The sequence below is a fragment of the Populus euphratica genome, unplaced genomic scaffold (genome assembly GCF_000495115.2).
Source record: "Populus euphratica unplaced genomic scaffold, PopEup_1.0 scaffold3.1, whole genome shotgun sequence".
Taxonomy (NCBI): domain Eukaryota; kingdom Viridiplantae; phylum Streptophyta; class Magnoliopsida; order Malpighiales; family Salicaceae; genus Populus; species Populus euphratica.
The window spans coordinates 2928865-2949446 of record NW_011499847.1 but is presented as its reverse complement, the minus strand read 5'-3'; the positions used below and the strand labels follow the sequence as shown (position 1 = coordinate 2949446).

The 20582-nt window shown below is 33.4% G+C and overlaps 3 protein-coding genes across 8 annotated transcripts; 2 read left to right on the top strand and 1 right to left on the bottom strand.

Moving 5' to 3' along the window:
- Window positions 1–2503: 2503 nt before the first annotated feature.
- LOC105142532 (uncharacterized) lies at window positions 2504–5144 on the bottom strand. Of its 6 annotated transcripts, none has more exons than XM_011050229.1 (3): window positions 4895–5143; window positions 4677–4795; window positions 2504–2760 (listed from the first exon to the last, which is right to left on the bottom strand). In XM_011050229.1, exons 1-3 carry the CDS (start codon window positions 5041–5043, stop codon window positions 2732–2734), a joined length of 297 nt encoding a protein of 98 aa, XP_011048531.1. In that variant the 5' UTR covers window positions 5044–5143; the 3' UTR covers window positions 2504–2731. The 6 variants fall into 6 exon arrangements, with proteins under 6 accessions (XP_011048531.1, XP_011048544.1, XP_011048553.1 ...); XM_011050242.1 differs by having other exon boundaries at window positions 2504–2911; window positions 4895–5140; XM_011050251.1 differs by lacking the exon at window positions 2504–2760 and adding an exon at window positions 3756–4052 and having other exon boundaries at window positions 4895–5140.
- A 2622-nt stretch (window positions 5145–7766) lies between these two features.
- Window positions 7767–11332, top strand: LOC105142526 (NADH dehydrogenase [ubiquinone] iron-sulfur protein 8-B, mitochondrial-like). Its single transcript, XM_011050204.1, has 8 exons — window positions 7767–7935; window positions 8710–8788; window positions 9154–9207; window positions 9308–9399; window positions 9799–9912; window positions 10644–10711; window positions 10802–10913; window positions 10987–11332. The coding sequence occupies exons 1-8, from the start codon at window positions 7882–7884 to the stop codon at window positions 11080–11082; spliced, it is 669 nt and encodes a 222-aa protein (XP_011048506.1). The 5' UTR covers window positions 7767–7881; the 3' UTR covers window positions 11083–11332.
- A 1303-nt stretch (window positions 11333–12635) lies between these two features.
- Window positions 12636–19903, top strand: LOC105142520 (probable phenylalanine--tRNA ligase alpha subunit). The gene is made up of 18 exons (XM_011050188.1): window positions 12636–12921; window positions 13098–13223; window positions 13323–13412; window positions 13799–13855; window positions 14144–14199; window positions 14317–14409; window positions 15499–15589; window positions 16664–16701; window positions 16790–16828; window positions 17316–17392; window positions 17472–17556; window positions 17640–17736; window positions 18217–18325; window positions 18663–18734; window positions 19119–19185; window positions 19264–19389; window positions 19517–19571; window positions 19658–19903. The coding sequence occupies exons 1-18, from the start codon at window positions 12775–12777 to the stop codon at window positions 19709–19711; spliced, it is 1479 nt and encodes a 492-aa protein (XP_011048490.1). The 5' UTR covers window positions 12636–12774; the 3' UTR covers window positions 19712–19903.
- Window positions 19904–20582: the final 679 nt, after the last annotated feature.

Here is a 20582-nt window from a genome sequence, read left to right as displayed (position 1 = left end):
TCTCACGTTTTCTTTTCATTGCAAGTGCGAGATATTATAAAAAACAACTAAATTTTTTTTTACCGGTTTAATTATTTATATAAACCTTAAACCAAATTAATATATATTTTTAATTATTTTATAACATATTCTATCAAAATTCAAGTGATTAACGTGTGTAATGAGCTGAGGTCGCGGGAACGAGCTCTAAAAAACATAAGTTATTTTTCTTTGTCTAACAAACAACTTTTCGTGTGTTATTTTTTTTAAAAAATAAAAATAAAGGCGAACAATCCTTTAAAAAAAAAGAAGAAAATATTGGCCAAACACGTGCCTACTTTAGCCCACGCTCTTTGTTGTTCTGTGATAAGCCTATCCGAAGGCAGTTAGTAAGGATAAGCAAAAAAATAATAATAAATCGATTAGATTGAGAAGATTGAAAAAAAAAATGAATTAATTTATTACAAAATTACAAAAAGAATTTAGTTTGATTTAATTTCAGTTTTAAAAATTTAAAATTAATTAAACTAAACCAAACCAATTCAACTAAGCCAATACTTAAAAAAAACAAGTATAAATAGATAGTTTTTTTCTGACCCTAAAGCTAAAAGAGTATTCCCTAAACACAAAACAGTTGCCCCTCCATTTGCTTTGCTCTTTGCATCTTTACTTCTTTAATCTTAACCACCAACCCCCCATAAAGACACACACAAGCAGTTATAGAAAAGGAAAGGAGGATGGGCAGTGAGTTTAACAATCCATTATTTCTATTCGCTCTAGCTAGGCTTTTTATCTACTTCTGCTTCAGGCTTTTATCTACTTCTACTTCAATTGGAAAGGAGAGGAAAATCAGTTTTTTCGATACGATCTTCCTGTATCGCTGCACCAACATAAAGGAAAGCTTCAAAACGAGGCAATGGGCTTCACCAAATCCTGATTTTGTTTTCCTTCTACCGATTGTCGAAAGCTCAAAGCTACTGGTTTTGTTCTGTCATGTTCTATCCTAGTTCTTTCTACTCTTGAGTTACCATTCAAGCATACTCAGAAAAAGAGGAAGCCCACGAAGCAGTAGCAGTTGTTTCTTCTACTTTGTCTTGAAGCTAGAATCAATCCCTCTATTTCATACTTTTTTAGGGAGAAAGTTATTTCGACTTGTACAGAAACGATATCATTTTCAAGCTAATGAACTGAATCGGCTGGTTTGAAAGGAAAGAAACCGAACCAAACTAAACCAAAACTAGTTGAATTGAACTAGTATTCAGTTTAGTTTGATTCAAAAATTTTAAAAAAATATATTTTGATTTGATTATTTATTTTGATCCAGAACCAGACCAAATCGAAAATATTTACTCCTACCAACTAAGCTATCATTTATTTTTTTATTATTATTATTTATTACTGAAATTTTATTATTTAGTATGAATTAATTATAAAATAGTTTTTATATTTTTTTATTATATAATAACATAAAATAAAAATAATTCAATATAGTAAAATTTATAATTAGAGTTGCAAAATTAACCAATTAACTAGAATGAATTTAACATGTTTTTTTTCTTTGAGTTTTTTCAGGACAATTACATTTAATTTAAAATACAAGCTAAGCAAGAAATCCAATAAGGGTTTTACAATTTTGGATCGCTATAATGAGTTTCTTGATAATGCTAAAAAAATTTCTATAATCTAAATAATATTCTTTCAGCTATAGAAAATAGTTTGATCTTAAATAGCTTGAATGCATGCCAAACAATTTCACCAAATAAATCAAATAGCATCCTCGAGCTACTCTATCATCTAGAAAACAGACAAATAAAATAGTTTGATACTTCACTGCCTTGGCATTTCACGCGAAGACACATGGGGTAACGGAACATGCATGCTCGCGAAAACAATTTCTTATCTTCTGCTTCATACCCATCTTTAACATGGGTTCATCACCATTCCCTTGCATGATAACGTTGCAAGAGGTAGCTGGCATGGCAACACGTTCGTTGGAATGAATGGTAACTCAACCACTGCTTATGAACTTGGTCCTCCAGATATCTGAGATAAACTTAATACCCTAAATGAGGTCACTACCATAGCCAACACATACACTACTAAGAGTCCGAATTTGAGGAGATAAAATGGTAAACGAGCTCACAGCCACAGCCAGCATCTCAAAGTTTTACGAGAAACTTCTAATTTCTTGTAGTATTACTTATTTCTCAACAGGGGTCACAATTAACCAACTAGGATCACAAGTTTTTAAAAAGAATTCCTCATTTCACCCGCGATGCTATTTGCGGTTGATAAGGACAGCGTGTTTCCTTAACCTACCGTGCAATGCCTCCTGATTGAGAAATATTATCCACTACCTTCAATGGCAATAGGGTGTAAAACGTAGAAAACAAGTTATAATTTCCAAGATAATCCATTTCAAAGCAGATGTTTTTCCATCCAGTTCAATCATCAAGTTATAAACTCTTCAGATTGGCAAATTCAAGCATCCTAGACCAAAAGATGAAAGAAAATGGAGTGCATGTGAAAAAAACTCTTGAACATCAACTACTGCGAGACAGGTATCAGACATATAAACGATAATGTAATAAATTGCGTCTATCGGTGTGATTACTGTATGCAGGTCATCCTCCCGTTCAGACATGAATCGCTCCAATCAAGCCAGCTCATGCACATAATGAGGTGAATAGGTGCTACTTGGAAATAAGAAAACCAAATCTCTGTTTTGTGAGAGATGATAACACCACCAGTATTACATCAACCCCACAGAAGTAAATAATCCTGGCCAAGAGATGACTTACATCAAGCAATTGCCACGAATGGAAATGAGATGTCAAAAAGAAGAACCAACGTTAGGGGAAGAAAAACTGTTCTAATGCAACCCAATTTGGTTTGAAATGACCCGAGTCTTGTCACCGAGGAACTGCAAAATCTAGGAAATGCCAGTGATAAAAAAAAAGAGAGAGAAGAAACTCAGTAGCTGGAGAAATGTAAACAAAAAATAAAAAGAATTTTGTTCAGAAACAGGAAACTTAAAACACATTGAGAAAAAAAATACAGAACATAGAATACTAAAAGTTAACTGGGCAACAGAGGGGAACATGATAACAAGAATTCAACAAGGGAGTCCGAGGATAAAAAAAAAAATATCCTCCTTGCTGCCCCAATTTCATTCTTCATCTAATGATCTGATTTATATTTTTGGCGATGAGAACTTAAGGATGACTAACAATGTGATCATTCCGAAACACAAGCATAAGTTGTATGCTGCAGCCACCACAGCAGAACCACAACATTTGAAGTTGGATATAAAATTCAAATGTCTTACAAGGCCAGCATCTCTACTTTACACACCAGAGCTAAGATGGAAAAAAAAATGAAAGGGCAGGTTATTCACATTTCATTTGATGGTCAAAAGCGAAATAAAAGCTAATCAGCGGTAGTTCTAAAGATTCCCCAAGGGAAAAATATAGATGTCTTCTACTTTGCCCCTAAAATGTGCAAGGAATTTTTTAAAGATTGGATCGACAGGTTACAACACAAGCAATAACGAAGTTATGTCTTGTTGACAGAAGCTTGACTTTTCATCTTGTAGCTGATCAACTAAGGGATTCTAATTTCACATACATTTCATCTTTCACATTAAGAGACCTCTACTCTCACAGCCATCGAATGATGAAGGAAACCAGATATTTTGATAAAGAGAAGATCTGTTTGAGGACAGGTTAAAATCCCTATCAAATCAATTTGTCCTCCATTAAGGACATTAAACATTCAATTATCAAATGGCATTACCAGACCCCACGTTAACTGGTACAGGATATTATAACTCAAAGAATCCATGGAAAAAAAAAAAAAAACTAGCAACCAATGACAAATATAATTCATCCATTCTCTTTGTGGCGGGGGAAGAGGGAAACAGCAGCAAAAAGGCAAAATAACAGTATTTTGGCCAAAACATGTTTGCATATGCTGACATATTACAAAGAAATAAAATTCAAGACTCGGAAAAGGATTCAATTTCCTTTCGCATTTATCACCCCGGCAGTCATGTCACAACGGTGTTGCAAGTCCTATTGCAATATAGTAGAGGAATCGAGTCAAGAGGCAACCATCAATGCAGAATAAAAGGTTGAAAGGAAACAGTACTAAAATACACTGCCAAAATAAAATCCATTAAAAAATAATTGTATGTCAATATTAATCAAATGCCATAACACTTGAACACCGGCAAGATATCCATTTCTGCACAATCTGGTTTTATTCGTAGGTATAATAAGAGAAGACAGAAATTATAATAAATGCTTGCAAGACCAAGCAAGTACTGTACACACACAAAATAACCCACATCAGTTTCTACAACGTCCATTTCCTAATTCCTACAACACATCCAGGTAAACAAACACCAGTCTTTATTAATTAAAAATATAATAATTGAGTTAATAATAAAGTAAATTCTTCCAGAGATATCGAAAAGTCCAGTTCAACGCCATCCCGGTGCCTTCTCGTTGCCTCTGAAGAAGGCACCTAATAACAACTATAGAACCCTCATAGTGCATAAACATGTGGGGCCTCAACATATATTTGACAAATGACACGACAGACTGTACTGAGTATTTCTCAAAATGATAAAAACAACAGTAAACTAAAATGATAAAAAAGAAAAGATAGAAACTTGAGAAATAGAAACAACTGACCTCGAGAGAGCCAGCTCCAGCAAGAAGAATCAACAGCGATGCTAGATTTGAGTCTAGCATTTGCAATTGCATTGTGAAGTGGCATCAGTGACTCCACACTCCCTAGAACTGAAACAACCCTACAATTCAAAGGCAGTTACAAAACATTATATTAAAATAATTAAAACAAGATCGAATTTGAATTGAAAAGAGGAATTAGTTTGCTTTTTTCTTTTTACCTTGAAGAGGCAAGGACAGTTCGTGTTGGTGTTGAAGTGAAAGGAGAAGACATGGATTTTGCGTTTAGTGTTTTCTGAGCTACCGTTTTGGATCGAGATGCCAGGGACCTTGAGGTTGCCGTTATTGCCGATCTGTAAAACGATGCCATTTCTGGTTTAGAGAAGCGGAGAGTGAGTTTAAGGCATCTGACTCAAAATCGAGAGATGAAAGTTTGTTTAGAAGACCAGAGCCTTTAATTGTGGTGAGAACAAGAAGCAACCTTTACGCAGCGTTTTGGGTAGAAAATTTAACAGAACGCAAGGTTGTTTATTTTTTATTTATTTCATACTTGTGGTCATTTGGAATTGACACTGCTAATTTGTCTCTATTTTTTTTTATTGTATGGGTGTTTTTATTATTATTATTATTATTGAGAAAAAAATAGTTCTTTTAAAAAATAATTATTAATAAAGTTTATTAATTAGATTATTAGTTTAATAGGTTGAACCGTTAAACTAAAATTAATATGACATATTGATATTTTAATTTTAAAAAAATTATTGTTCTTAAAAGAAATCTAAAATCAAGTTATAATTTTACTTATTTTTTAAAATATTTTTGAACATATAATTTAATTTAAAACTTAAAACAGATATCATGTCAAAATAGATAGAAATCAAGTAAAAAAAATTCAAGGTTGACACCGTGAATCATATTTAATTATAATAAAAATTAAAAGAACCTGTTGTTTTACCGTGCATATACTCATAATAAACGTAGATCTTTGCATGAAAAATACAACTTTACCCTTGAAAGTTTAAATCTTGTAATATGCTTTTAATGGTAATATAATATTTTTCACACGACACGTTTACTGTTACAAAGATTGATCATGAATAGAAAGTCTTTCTAATCTTTGATGTGCACATTGTAATATCCAAAGGACTCCCGGAAAATGAATTTTCTTAACGGTAATGGTAGGGGTGTTTTTGGTTCTTGCTTTTTTTTTTTGGCACAGTATAGTTACCGAAGCGTCCTTATAGTCTAAAGTTGGGATTGAGGGCATTTTTTGGTTTTTTATTAATATTGTTATTTTAATATTGTGTGTGGTCATGATCAATTTGTTATTTGCATGGATTAATTTTTTTTTAAAAAAAAAATTAATGGCATGTGTGCCAACATACGGGGAAATGCTCGTGTCTTTTGACTAATACATATAACACCTCCTGATAATTATACACCACGTTTTATAACAATATTTGAGATGTCTTGCAGCTATTTTCATGGTAGTCCAATACGTGTAGCCATCAAACACACATTGGAGCTCAAGCAGTATTTTTTTCTCTTTTTATTTTTTATTTTTTCAAACATTGAAAAGATATGCAACCTAGTAAAAAAAAAAAAAAAATTGTGTTATTTGTTAACTTTATCATATCTGATTTTTATTCTTTTAATTATATAAAAAAAAATTTATGATGTTTCGAGTTCGATCCTCGATATTTTGATTTATATTTTAGTTTCTTGATTTTTTTTATCAAATTTTTATCAAATTTTAATTTCATTACTGGATCCATTATTTTATTTTTATTTTTTATATGTATTTGGTCTTTATTTTTATTTTTATTTTATTTTTTTATGAATTTTTTTTATTTTGTCATTCAATTTGATATTTGATGGTATATAAGGTTTCATCTTCGACGTTTTGATTTTTAATTTTAATTTTTAGATTTTTTATTAGTTATTTTTTTCAATTTCATCATTAGATCCAAAATCTTTTTGTTTTTTAATTTGGTTCCATTCTCTTGGTTTTTATTTGTTTTTGAATTCACTTGTTAATTTAATATTTTTTAAATTTTACCCTCCAGTTCAAAAATTTAGTTTTTCCTCTCGGATATTTTTTTAAAACAAGATGCTTATTCCCTTGATTGTTATTTTTTATTCTTGATTTTTATTTTATTTTATCATTTAGCATTTAATCTCTCTTTAGTTTTTTTCCTTTGTTTATAGGCCTTATCTTGGAGTTAATCAATGACAACTATTGGATTATGGGTCAAGTTGATTTATCTAGGTTGATTTGAGCCAACTAAATATTTTTATTTCATAAAAAAATCAAAATGATATCATTTAAATAGAAAAAAAAATAGTCAGCAGTTTCTTATTTGATTTGCCTTAGATTATCCAAAACACGGATCAACTAGGGTTTTTAATTATTTTATACTAGATAAAATCTTTTCTAATTTCTTTTAAAACTTGGCTCAGTTCATACTACAAGTCACCTAGATCACAAGTCAAAATTTAAAATAATAGTCACCTAGATCACGAGTCAAAATTTAAAATAATAGTTTTTCTAGATTAAGTGATTCTAATTTAGTTATTATATAGGTTTACCAATCTTAAAAATTAACACGGGTGTCATCATTATTTCCTTTCTAGTTATATATTTTAAACTTGTTGATTTTAAAAAATAAACTTTTTTTTTTAATTTTTTCAATTAAATTATCCCTATTCCTTCATCCAAGTAACAGGTTTGTACGTGTAGCTCAGACTTTTTAAATCATTTTATTTACCTTTTGATGTTTTCATTTGAAATTCAATTCTTTTTAAAATTACATTTTTGTTTTCCATGCCGTGCCTTCTGCTAAATTATCTTACCCGTATAATCCTCCTGATGGGTTTTAACAACTTTACTCGTATTGTTGGTGCTTTGTTTTAATTTTTTTAATTATTTTATTCCTATATAAGAATTGATTATTATTGTTATTTTTTAATTATTAAGTAATAATACACTTTTTTTTTTCCCTAACGTGCTGTGTATTTTTTTTTTTAAATAATTGGTTCGACCCACAGTAGCGGGTCAGCAAACTATTCTGAATAAAGTGACCTGACTTGAACCGTATCCTCCAATTTATCAGGTGGCTTTGTTTGGTTTCCCTTCACTGCTAACTTCACAAATCGCACCCGGAGAGGAAGAAGAAGACCTCGAAATCAATCGTCTTCGCTTTTATCAATGGCTGCGATCTTAGCTCGCAAGTCTCTTTCTGCTCTTCGCGCTCGCCAGCTTGTAAGAATCTTGTTGCCCTAGCTACCTCTTTCTGTTTGGTTCCCTTGAAAATGAAGGAAATAGTGGAATCGGAATTGCATATTTGATCCTTAAACTTCTCAATACCCGTGACTTGAATCTAATCTTTATCCCTCTTTAATCTTAATTTTCTAAAAAATGGATAATATGGATTGAAACGCGATGATTTAGGTTATTTAACGAACTGGTTTAGGATTATAAATGAATTATATAAATTTAATTCTTCTCCCATCTATAAATAGAGGTTAAATGAATTGATTTAGGTTAATTAAATTTTCCTGGTTGTTCCAATCCTCACTGAAAATTTGTAGAAGCAGATATGGTATTTTACAGTGGAATTGCTATTAAGATGGATGGCAAGATGACACGTTGTTGCAGCGGCAGAAATCAACTTATTTTGTTCAATTTTTAATTTGTGTTTTTACTGTAATATGCTGAAATTTCAGTTTGTGAATTTTTGTTTTCTTGAACTTGTGTATGAATTGAAATGAAGAGAGAACAGAAGCTTTTTGAGGTATTCGTGAGGGCATGGAATAGTGACTCGTGATGGAAAGTTTAGGATGTTTTTCACTATACTTTGAATTGCTGACTGATGGGTGATGAAATATTGCTTGTATTTTGGAATAGTTTTTTGTATTTGGCTAATGCTGCTGGTGTTAGCCTTGACAGTTTATGTTTTCCACGGTTGATTTATGAATCTAAAGATGTTAGTTGGCTTATAGTAATACTACTTTGTTCTTCTTTCTGGGTATGTAGGCTGTACCAAGACAAGCATTGCATGGTTCAAGCCAATATGTACTGAGATCCAGTGCCCACTTATATTCCACCAAAATAGGTTTGCTTTGTTCTCTCTGTTTTATTCGCATTCAGATATACTATTTGTGTGAGTGGGTGAACTAGCAAAACAATGTTATTGAGTTTTATTAGTGATACTCACAAATCTAAGACTGTAAATCCTTTGTGTTAAGATTTATTATATGACATACTGAATTTATTTGAGAGGAGAGTGTTTTGGATTAATGTTTTAGAATTTCCTCTGGAGGATGACAAGCAATTATTTCTTCTTCAGAGAACATGTTGAGATTCTAGTCCAAAAGTAACTGCCTAGATCTTTAATGGGACCTTTCTTACTCTTGCAGTGTGTTTATACTTTGTTTAAGTTATTGCACTTTATGTAATTTTTCTTATCTGTTACCGTAGAAGATGAAGATAGAAACGAGCTTGCAAAGGAGATTTCAAAGGACTGGAGTTCTGGTAATATATACATCCTTGGAGTTTGTGTTTTGAATTCTTTCTTACTTTTTTTTTTGTTTCCTGATACAAGAAGAGGTCCTAATGTTCTGACTAATTACAGTATTTGAGCGGAGCATTAACACACTCTTCCTTACTGAAATGGTTCGCGGTTTGTCGTTGACTCTCAAGTACTTCTTTGAGCCTAAAGTTACTGTAAGTGTCTCCCCATACACGGTCAGATATTAGAGCATCTCCAATAGGAGAGCCAAAATCCTTTTTTTTTTGTCAATGAAAAGCCATTCTTACATATTTATTAAAAGAGTCAAAAGCATAAAATAAATTATTTAAAGATTCTTTCTTTCATCTCCACAACTTTTCTCAATGATTTTTCTCAAAAGAGCTAAAACTATTAATATTAAATATATTAAAATACAAATGGGTTGTTAAAATGACTTTTTTCCATTGTAGTGCATATAAGAAAAAAATTTATATTTACACTATTCAAAAAGTTATACCAATTATTTGGCTCTTCTAAATGACTTTGCTATTGGAGATGATCATATAATGTGACAATGGCGAGTGATGATAGTAGAAATATCTTCTCATGTGCAGATCAATTATCCATTTGAGAAAGGTCCCTTGAGCCCACGTTTTCGTGGTGAGCATGCACTCCGGCGATATCCTACAGGGGAGGAACGTTGTATTGCTTGCAAACTTTGTGAAGCTGTAAGGCTTCGAGATTCATTGTACTCCCTTAAACAATTTTGTTTGTTGTATGGATTTTTTTTTTAAAGGAGGGAATTTCCGTTGTTAGTTTCAAATTCCATACTACATCCAGCCCCTAGTTAAATCATTCTCCAGGTTGGAGATGATCAAACTATACCATGGTGCTATGAATTGTGTTTTGCTGAATCACCTCAAAATTTGATAAAATTATTATGTGATCCCATCAGGCCTATGGAGAACTTAGAAATGGTTGTCACATATTTGCAACTCCACTCAGATTTTTCAGAAATGGTACTACAGTATATATGCTGAGACAACTTTTATATGCATGCCTGTACTGGTTTTTTCAACTGTCCTTTTTGGATTTCTAAGTTTATATTCTCTGGAATTTAATTATGATTTAATTGTTTCTAGTTGTGAAATTCCAAGTTGACTGCTTCCGACTGTGAGCACTTGTCATAAGATATTATAATTACTAGCGTGAAAACTTGCTGGTGGCTTCTCAATTTGCATTACTGTTTGATGCTTACTTTTTTTTTGTGGGTGTATGCATTTTTGTCCTGGGTAATATTTTTTGATATCCCAGTTTCTGCTTTTATCTGAGAAAGTAGCAGCGTCAGTCTTTTCTATCTGTATCCTCATAATCCCTACGTGCTCCTAACATCTCTCAGTTCATATGGTCTTGTTAGTTGCATTTAATTCTTCTCTCACAAAGCCTGGTTGGTTGCCAGATTTGTCCTGCTCAAGCAATAACCATAGAGGCTGAGGAGCGCGAAGATGGAAGCCGTAGGACTACTAGGTAAGAGGTTTATCATTATTTCTTTGTTCCTCGTTTTTTTCTCCTTATGTGCCCCTGTCTCGTCCTTTCTCACAACTCTGGATTTGACAGGTATGATATAGACATGACGAAATGTATCTATTGTGGATTCTGCCAAGAGGCATGCCCGGTTGATGCCATTGTCGAAGGACCCAACTTTGAATTTTCAACAGAGACTCATGAGGTTATATCCTTTTCACCATGAGCCTACCTTGACTGGTAAAAGAATTTATTCTTAAAATTCATCATTGTTGCAGGAACTCTTGTACGACAAAGAAAAGCTACTTGAGAATGGAGACCGCTGGGAAACTGAGATTGCAGAGAACCTCAGATCTGAGAGCCATTATCGTTAAAATGTTTTTTCGCTGGATGGTATGCGCTTGAAAAAAATAAAGAGATCTGTATATGGGTCTAGAAGATATTTGTATTCCAAGTTTTGTCATTTGGTAAATGTTTATTATCGCATTCCTTCTTCTGCAACATGTTAAAATGTAACATGACAGGTAAGGGACTCGAGATGCAGCTTCAATTTCCCTCTTTGTAGAACATTTGATTTTATGGAATGAGCGGGAAACATGGCAATCTATTTGAACTTCATTTTTAGTCGTTTTTTGGAACCTTTGTGTTCAGAGTTGGACAATCACTTAGCAGGAGATGAAGAGTTGTTGCAAGGTTGCCTTATCATTAATGTTAGGATGATCAGAAGCAACGACTCTTAAGTTATACCTCTTTCTTCTCCGCTCGTGGGAACAAAACAATCCCCGAGAATAGCTACGTCTTCATTTGTGCAAAGAGAAATGGTCAAGAATCTAGAGCACTGGACTTCTTTAGCCAGCTGAATAGCTTTAATCCAAACACCCCCCACAAGAGGGGATATGATTCATACCTGTCCACCAGATTGCGTATGTTTTCCCTCATCCCAAGCCTTGCCATCGCCGTACTCGTGGCCCTTGCACCCGATTGCTTTCTGTTTGTGACTCGTAGGGGCAGTGCAATTGGAGTTGGACTCTCAATTAATTGCTTCTCTCCTCTTGGATAAAAAGGAGATCTGGGAAGTTTAATCAAACACATTTCTAGACCTGTCCATAGGGATTGAGTTGTGCATATCGTTCATGTGTATGGAGAAGCAAATAATTGTGCAGATGGAATAACGAATTTAGGTATAAGCTTGAATCACGAGGTTAGTTATTTCAAAGAGCCACAAGGCTTTATAAAGGAGAGGTCGTAGAAGGATATTTGTAGTGTAGGGGAATTTAGATGCCGTGGGTAGATTTTTTGCCCCTCTTTTAACATGAGTTTTTTTTTTTAATATATCTATATATTTATGAAAGAAAAGTAGAGATATTCTCAAAATAATTTATAGAGATTAAGTTTTTTTTTTGAAAGATATATTAAGAATGCACTCCTGTACCAGTTTAATGTATTTGCATGCATAAATTACCATAAAACAATGTTCAAACTCAATAAATAAACAAAACTCGAGAAAAGGAAACCTCCTATCCGTTGGAATTATCATTTCAACATTTAACTTTAACTCGTAGCATCTTCACTCTTCAAATAAAAAAAAATATTAGATCATTTTTTATGAAAAATACATTTTTAACTTGAATTATTATTATTATCATACATTATTTATAAAAAAATAACCTCTAAATTATTACTCAAAGTAAAAGACCACCATTCATTTGTCATTCATGACAAACCATGCCGAACCTCCTCTATATAGAATCATAGAGACATATTGTTTTCAGTTTTTCTGTCAAAATTAATTGAATTAATGCAAAAGGAGGAGTAAGAACCCATCAGCGGGTCTTGGAAAAAGTCCATCATCAAGGCCCAAAATTAGAACTTACGAAGCCCGATCTCCTTACCATAACATATTGGCTCTATCCTTTCTGGTTCCTCCATCAAATAAACTTAATAAAACAAAGAGCGAAAAAAAAAAAAAAAACGAGGAGGAAATGGAATGCGTGGTGGGTTAATTAAAATTTCCAAGCCCCCTTAAAACCCACAACGCAAAAGCAAAATTGAAGCAAATAGCGATAATGGCAGAGGAAGCGATTTTAGGTTACTTACAGAACCACGAAGAAATCTCCGATTCCGGCCAGTTCGCTACCGATCATGGACTCGACCACAGCGACGTCGTTAATGTCATCAAAAGCCTCCATGGCTTCCGCTACGTCGATGCTCAGGTTCCTAAAATTATTATAAACTTAAAAAAAAAAGCCTAACTGTAGACTAGAGAAAGTGAAGATTAATGTGATTTTGAAGGATTTAGATATGACTATAATAAAGAGGATCAGTGTGGGTATGAATGTTAATAGTGATGGATTAGTTGATTAATTAGGGATTCGATGATGTTGTGTAGGATATTAAGAGAGAGACAGATGTGCTTACCGAAGAGGGTGAAAAATATGCTGAACATGGATCACCTGAAGTTCAGCTTTTCTTGGCTGTACCAGCGGAGGGTAGCATATTGAAAGAAGAATTGCAGGTTGTCGTAATTGATTGCTCCTACATTTTTTTTTCCTGTCTATGCCTTTTGTTTTTCAGTGTTATATTTGAATTTTGGCTGCTGGATTTTTTAATGCAGAAACTGGTGGATCCTGCAGTTTTCAAAATAGGATGTTCTCAGGCTGCAAAGAATAAATGGGTTCAAATGGGAAATCAAATATATAGGAAGGTAACGGAAATTTATTTATTTTTTTAACATGAAATTCGTCTTAATAGTCCTTGTGATTAGTCCGATAATGTTTTTTTTTTTTTTTTGGTATTATTAAGCATTGTGTTTATATTAAGGAAAATATTTTGCTGGTAAAAGTAAAATTAAGCTTAGACGAATAAATAACTAAGAATATCTTCCCTTGCTCTCAAGTCCAAACACGCTATCCTATTTCAAATCTCAACATGATACCTCTTCATTCTTTCAGAATTCCATGTCTACACCCAAATATCATGAACTGGGTTTTATCTTTTCAAAAGAAGAAACCTAGTACCCACCTTTTGGCTTTTGTTCAGTCTTGCATATTGTTCTGGTGTAATTATAATTCGTTTTCTTCTATGTCATAGGTTCAACATGTGGAAGACAGAATAAAGGATCTTCTTTTACAGATACGAGATGGACAGGTGCATTATTGTATTTAATGTTTTGTTTTTCATATGCTTTTTGAGGGCATCAAATTAAACAGTAGGTGAGATTTGCATAGTTTTCTGGGTATGGTTTCTGGTTAAGAAGAGGTCGTCTCTTAAGGGTTGTGGGGAGGGCCTTATTTCATTCCTGTATGGACCGTTTATGCCCGTTCTTTCATGTTTAATTTTTAAGCTGCTTGTTATTCATGTTTTACTAAATCCAATTTGCATGATTTCATCTTGATTGTGTCCCTTGATTTACTTTTTTTATTTGTTTGTGATTAGGAAATTGACACAGGTGATAAGAAGTCTCTCAAAGCTAGAAAGCTTATTGTTGTGCAGTAATGATCCTTTTCTTTCGCTTTTTGTGTTATTTATTATGGTTCTCATATTGTCTGTAGTACAAGGTTGGTTTCATTAGTGGTGTTGGTATTCACAACTTGTGACTTGTGCTCTAGAACCTGGAAGGGCTATTCAGTGAGAAAAGGTCCTGATTATGCTCCAATAAGAAGGAGAACTGCAACTGATTTGACTCGTGAATATCTACAGGGGTATGCTCTTATATGCACTTGGATATGCAGATACTGTGTTCATTTCCAATCTGAATTGTTAGCTGCTATTTGAATAATTTTCTCATTAAGCTAAAGCATGCCTGTGTTTGGTGGAGCTTTTTTACACCATTAGTTGTTCTCAACTATGAAGCACAGGGCATGTTAATGAACAATTTGGGGTCAATGATGAAGGCAGAACTTATGATTGCAAGCACATGATAAAAATGCATGCATTTAGAGAAAGCACTTATGCTATGGGGTATGCATAGGAACATTGTAATAATTAAACACTTTAACTAATTTCCAGACCTCTTAAGTTCGTTAATGAATTTCTTCTGGATGCCACCTAGATCTTTTCATTTCTTTCCGCAGCATGCAACTTCATACAATTTATTTATATAATTGTCGCGAACAAAAAAAGAGAGAGAATAAGACCTATGCATTTTATTTAAATTCTAGAGTGCAGGGGTATTGAGTAATTTCTATGTTTGCTGGAAAATCTGGAAATCGTCTCGGTCTAGGCTTTATTTCTGTTTAGTATTTTATTTTACTGGTCATAAAGTTCTTAGGTTTTCTTATTCTAAATAGAAATTGTTATTTTGGAGCACTGAGGTTTAGGAATCCATGTCCTTATTGGATTTGGACCGCTAAAACTCTGTAGTCTTTCAATATTTTAATTGAAGTTTATGAATAAAATTCCAGCAATTTGCTTTTTATAGCATGATTCAATCTCCCTTAGGCGTGACTCCTAAGAACCCTAGGTGTGAATCTTAGGTTTTTCTATCCTCAAGGTGTAAATCCTAGAAACCCTATTAGTCTGACTCTAATAGTTTCTACAATTCTTAGTAGAAATCCTCATCAATAAATACCAAACAGACATAAACAGCCTCTAAAGTCAGACCCAGAACAGCCTCCCCAAGTTATCCTGCATCAATAATGTAAACAATTACATATACTTGGGTGTGTTGTTCATAGTAATGATAACATATTGGGGCAGTGTTGAGTTGACTGTTCACCTGGTTTTGCATATTCATTGCATTTAATTGCTCCATTTACTTTCTATTGTTGACAAATTTATCTAATGTTTAGGGGTGATTGGAGGAATATAGAGTTCAAAGAGTATAACTTCAGTGCCAAAGGTCCACCATCTGAAGGTGGCCATCTTCACCCACTCAACAAGGCAAGAATAACATTATTCTTTTTTAACCTATTTTCTCTTTTTTTATATATATTAAATGAATCTTATACTCTTAATTTCCATACAAGTAATAGTGGCAGCCAACTATAGAATAGGCCAAAAAGTCTCTTAATACAATCATTTTCATTGTGCTGAAATTTGACCTATAATTTTCAAACAACTATCTTACACTCTTAATTGCTATACAGTATAAAAGGGCAGCCAATTGTAGAATGGGTTGCTATTTTTAGACACCAAAAAGCTCTTAGCACAATCTCATTCAGTGTGCTGAAATGCTGAAATTTGACCTTTAATTTTCAAACAACTATTTGGATTGTCACCGCATTGACAGATGTCATCATTTTGCCAAAAAAGATTGTGTAAAGAGGCGTATTGGTGTGAATCGCAACACCGTGTGCTCAAGGATTTCTTTTAGAGAGTAATTTGATTGGTGAATTGATACTGACAACAGTTTGTCCTGTAAATAAAGGTCGGGCTGAGTGTCTAGACTGATTGAGACCATTTTCATCATCTTGTCATTGTAAGTTGAAATATTACCATCATATGCAGCATTTCTTGCTCATAAGTTTATTTTTACCAGGCTAGAAGTTTGGGTGGGTGTGCTTTGGTTTCAGCATTGTTCATTAGTCTAATGCTGAAATTTTCTCATAACTGGGTTAAACCTTCTCATGTTTCAGATCTCAAGTTTTATATCTGAGTTAACTGTTGAGATGTGGGTTCATATCTTTTAATTTTTTACTGTCAAATAAAAGGTTTTATTGGATGCTGTTTGTTGTTTATACTGATCCAAACAATCAGATTTTCAAAAGGCATTGGGACTGGATTTCAGTTGAAGGAATAATGTATCAATCATATCCATATCTGACAGGAAAAAATATGTTATGGTTCTATTATAGTTGGAATTTAGCTTTCTTGGTGGTAACTGGCAATTTTCAGTTTCATTTAGGACTGATTGATGCTATAGAGTTTATTTTCCCCTAAACACATGATAAAAGTTTTGCTACATTGCTGCAAATTCTCACCCAAGCATTGCCTTTTGTTTTCTTTCTATTTTAGGTGAAAGATCGATTGAAGGACATTTTTCGTCTAATGAAGTAAGACCTGTTCTTTGTCTTCTGATTTTACTGTCAGTGATCTTTTTTAAGTTTGACATTTGTGTATTGGTCTTCTATCTGGCTGCAGCTTTGAGGAAATGCCTACAAATAGATATGTAGAGAGCAGGTAGCTGTTTCTGCTCATTCTTTATAAACAGCATGATTCCATTTTATCAATTGTTGATTCTTTAGCATTCATAGCTTTACCTCATCAAAATAAATCTAACTATGCAGTTCACAAAATGATAACTTGTCTTCTCACACATGTTTGAACACATATATTTTTTTTTTTCATTTTCTAGGTTTATTGCTAAATTTTCTCATACATGATTCTCATATTATGCCATACCAAAGAAAGTTGATTCTGTAATGATGTAGTTAGGGAAAAATGGTGTCATTTAGAAGAAGGTAATTTTAGCTGAAAATGTATGCTTGATGGAAAACAATTGAGATGGTGAGTTCATAACTTGTTTGTTCTTCTTCTATGGGTCTTTTAAGCTAAAAAAAATATGGTTTCCTGAATTTTCTCTTGTATTTTTCTTTCATGCAATACAGTAATTATTATTATAGTGATATTTTTTAACATTCCGATGCATTCCCATTTCAACCTGCAGCTTCTGGAATTTTGATGCACTGTTCCAGCCACAACAACATCCTGCCCGTGATTCGCATGATACCTTCTTTCTTAAAGGTATGTTTGACTTGATTTCCTATTTGTTACTCGGTTATAATTGGTTTGATTCTGATATCCATGGCATATAAATCTGTAGCTCCTGAAATGACAAAGCAACTGCCTGAAGATTATGTTGAGCTGGTGAAACGTGTTCATGAATCTGGTGGCTATGGGTCAAGAGGGTACAATGTTATCCTTTAATCCTTTTTTTCACTGTCACGAGTCTTATTCTCACAACTATGAAATACCTATACTCTGCTGTCAGATATGGATATGATTGGAAAAGAGAAGAAGCAAACAAAAACCTTTTGCGAACTCATACGACTGCTATTTCTTCTCGGATGCTTTATGCGGTAGCACAGGTATTAATGCATTCAAAGTTTCTTATTATGTATCCATCTTCTTAACTTTGTGGAATGGTTTTCAAAATATTATTTTGTGCTCATGCATGTGTTATTATGGTCTGCTATCTTTCTTTTATGCTCTGATCTAGTTTACCTCTCTACATTGATATACGCAAACAAAATTCTTGAGGGAGTCAAACTGGTGTCATAAAAAATATTTGACACTGATTTTATGAAGGCAAACACAGAAGTTTCAAACTTGGTGTCTTGCCTCTTCTATTTCTTTACCACTTTTCTCTTAAGATCGAATCTTGCAGCTTGCTAAAATGAGTGTGCCATGATCTACATCTAAGATAAACATGCTATCAATCTGAAGTATTCTCAACTAATATGTTCTGGGTTTATTATAATATTGGGATATTTTGTTATGTGAAATTAGCCATCTTTTTAACTTAAATTTAGTTCGTATTTTGTTACTTATTTAGTTTTTCTTGATAGCTTGCAAAACAGCAATCGTTTACCCCCAAAAGGTACTTCTCCATAGATCGAGTTTTCAGAAATGAAGCAGTAGATCGAACTCATCTAGCAGAATTCCACCAGATAGAAGGTACGTTGTGCCAATTCACTATACAACAGAGCCTTTTTTCTTGCTGTTCTTTAGCATTTTTTATGCCTGCTCATATCATATTTGTCTGTTATGAAGTGCTAAAACAAAACTAATTTGGATTTTGGCGTTGATACACTTGATCCCATTTTTAGTAAGTGCATGAATTGTGATTCGAATGGTGTACTGCTGGTCATGTTACAAATGTTGAGCTATAGAACATTGTCAAGTGTGGACACTGACGACTTGGATGCTGACTTCCAACTGCTTGATTAATGTCATATTATTATGATTTTTGTCAATCAATTAACAGTTTAAAAAATCCTGCCTTTGGTTTCAGGTCTGGTGTGTGATCGAGGGCTTACTCTAGGTCACTTGATTGGAGTGTTGCAGGACTTCTTTTCGTGTTTAGGTAATTAAATGAAGTGTCGTTAAGGAATTTTCTTTAACACTCTTCTTTCCTTCAAATATGCACAAAAAGAATTAAAGTTCGGTTGCCCCCTTTAAAATTTTATTGGTTACCTAGTGTGATGCCAAGTGACTTGGGATTGAAATCATGCTCGTACTAGGAAGGAAGCAATTGGAGGTTTGATGGGATCCAAATGAATCATCATCATATATATAAGTGGATAGATAGATTGATCTTGGTATGAGTGCCCAGTACTTGGATGCTATGTGTTTGCATTGTTAATTTGAAAGAACAAGGCTGTTTATACTACTCATAGAATACAATTGATGCTGGAGGAGAATTGTTATCTCCGTCAGAAAAAATTCTAAATGCACATTTTGTTCTCAGGCATGGACAAGCTGAAATTCAAGCCTGCATATAATCCATATACTGAGCCTAGCATGGAGATTTTCAGGTATAAAATCATGGATTCCTGTTATGCATGTACTGCCTGTAAAGTAATTGGAAATTTGATATATCCTATATATTTCAGTTATCACAAAGGCCTTGGGAAATGGGTGGAGATTGGTAATTCTGGCATGTTTAGACCTGAAATGTTGCGTCCTATGGGATTCTCAGAAGATGTTAATGTTATTGCATGGGGCCTTTCGCTTGAAAGGTGAGAATTTTTAGCCTCGCTTTTGAGAAATAAAAGAATAAACTTCCTGTTCTCTCATCTTTGAGAAATAATAGATATCATGAATCACTTAAATTTATTCATATTAATCTTCCAATGGTTTGAACAGACCAACCATGATATTGTACGGGATCGATAATATCAGGGAGCTTTTTGGACACAAGGTACTGCCTCATGCTCCTGCTATTTAAAACATCATGCTATCATGTAACAATTTGACATCCAAGCATTCATTATTGTTGCCTTGCAGGTGGATCTTGCTCTCGTCAAGAGAAACCCTCTCTGCCTTATTGGGATTCAGTAGATCATGAAATGCTTCTGTTCTTTCCGGTGTTGTATCTTAAGTTTTTCATTGATGACGGCTGAGGCTGTATTCATTTGGCATCACCAATTACGGGCTAGTCTTAATTGTTTTGTACTCTTATCAGCAATAGCAGCAATAAATTCTGCGTTTTGAGCCTGTCCCGCTGTGCTAGCGTGGTTGTAAACTTTCCCAGATTTGTTTCTTTTATAACCTTTTTTTCCCATCGATAACGAGCCCAGCCATTTCAAATAGTGGCATTACCAAGTTTATTGGGTGTGGAATTCAAATAGAGAGTCATTCATGGGGTAAGATCTTTGTTTGAAGGGTTGCGGCGGAGATTGGATGATGGATCGAAGGTTTAAGCACCTTATCGTCCATTACAAGAGGGCCGTGTAATCATCCAAAACGACCGTTTGTTAAATGGGGAGGTTCTAAATGAAAGCTAAAACAAGTGGTACTGTATTTTGGTTCAAATGTAAGCTAACTTGGTTCTTCTGAAATTCGCTCTGAGCATTTTAAGATCCTGTTTGGTATGATAATATTAATTATGTTTTTGAAGTGTTTTTCGTTTAAAAATATTTTGAAATAATATCTTGTTTTTTAATTATTTTTATATCAACTTATAAAAACATAATATGAAAGTACTCCCAAAAAAAAAAATTGATTTGAAGCATTAAAAAATAATTAGAACTTTCAAGTATCTTTAAAAATGTTTTTAAAATAAAAAAATAAACACGCGTTGCTGTCATTGCTCTGCTTATACTATGTTACTTGGAAGTTGTTTGATGAAGAGCTCGTTTGGCTAGGCGACTGCGGCTATGTTTATTATATAACAGTGATAACATGGTGTTTAATTATAAAATCAATCGTG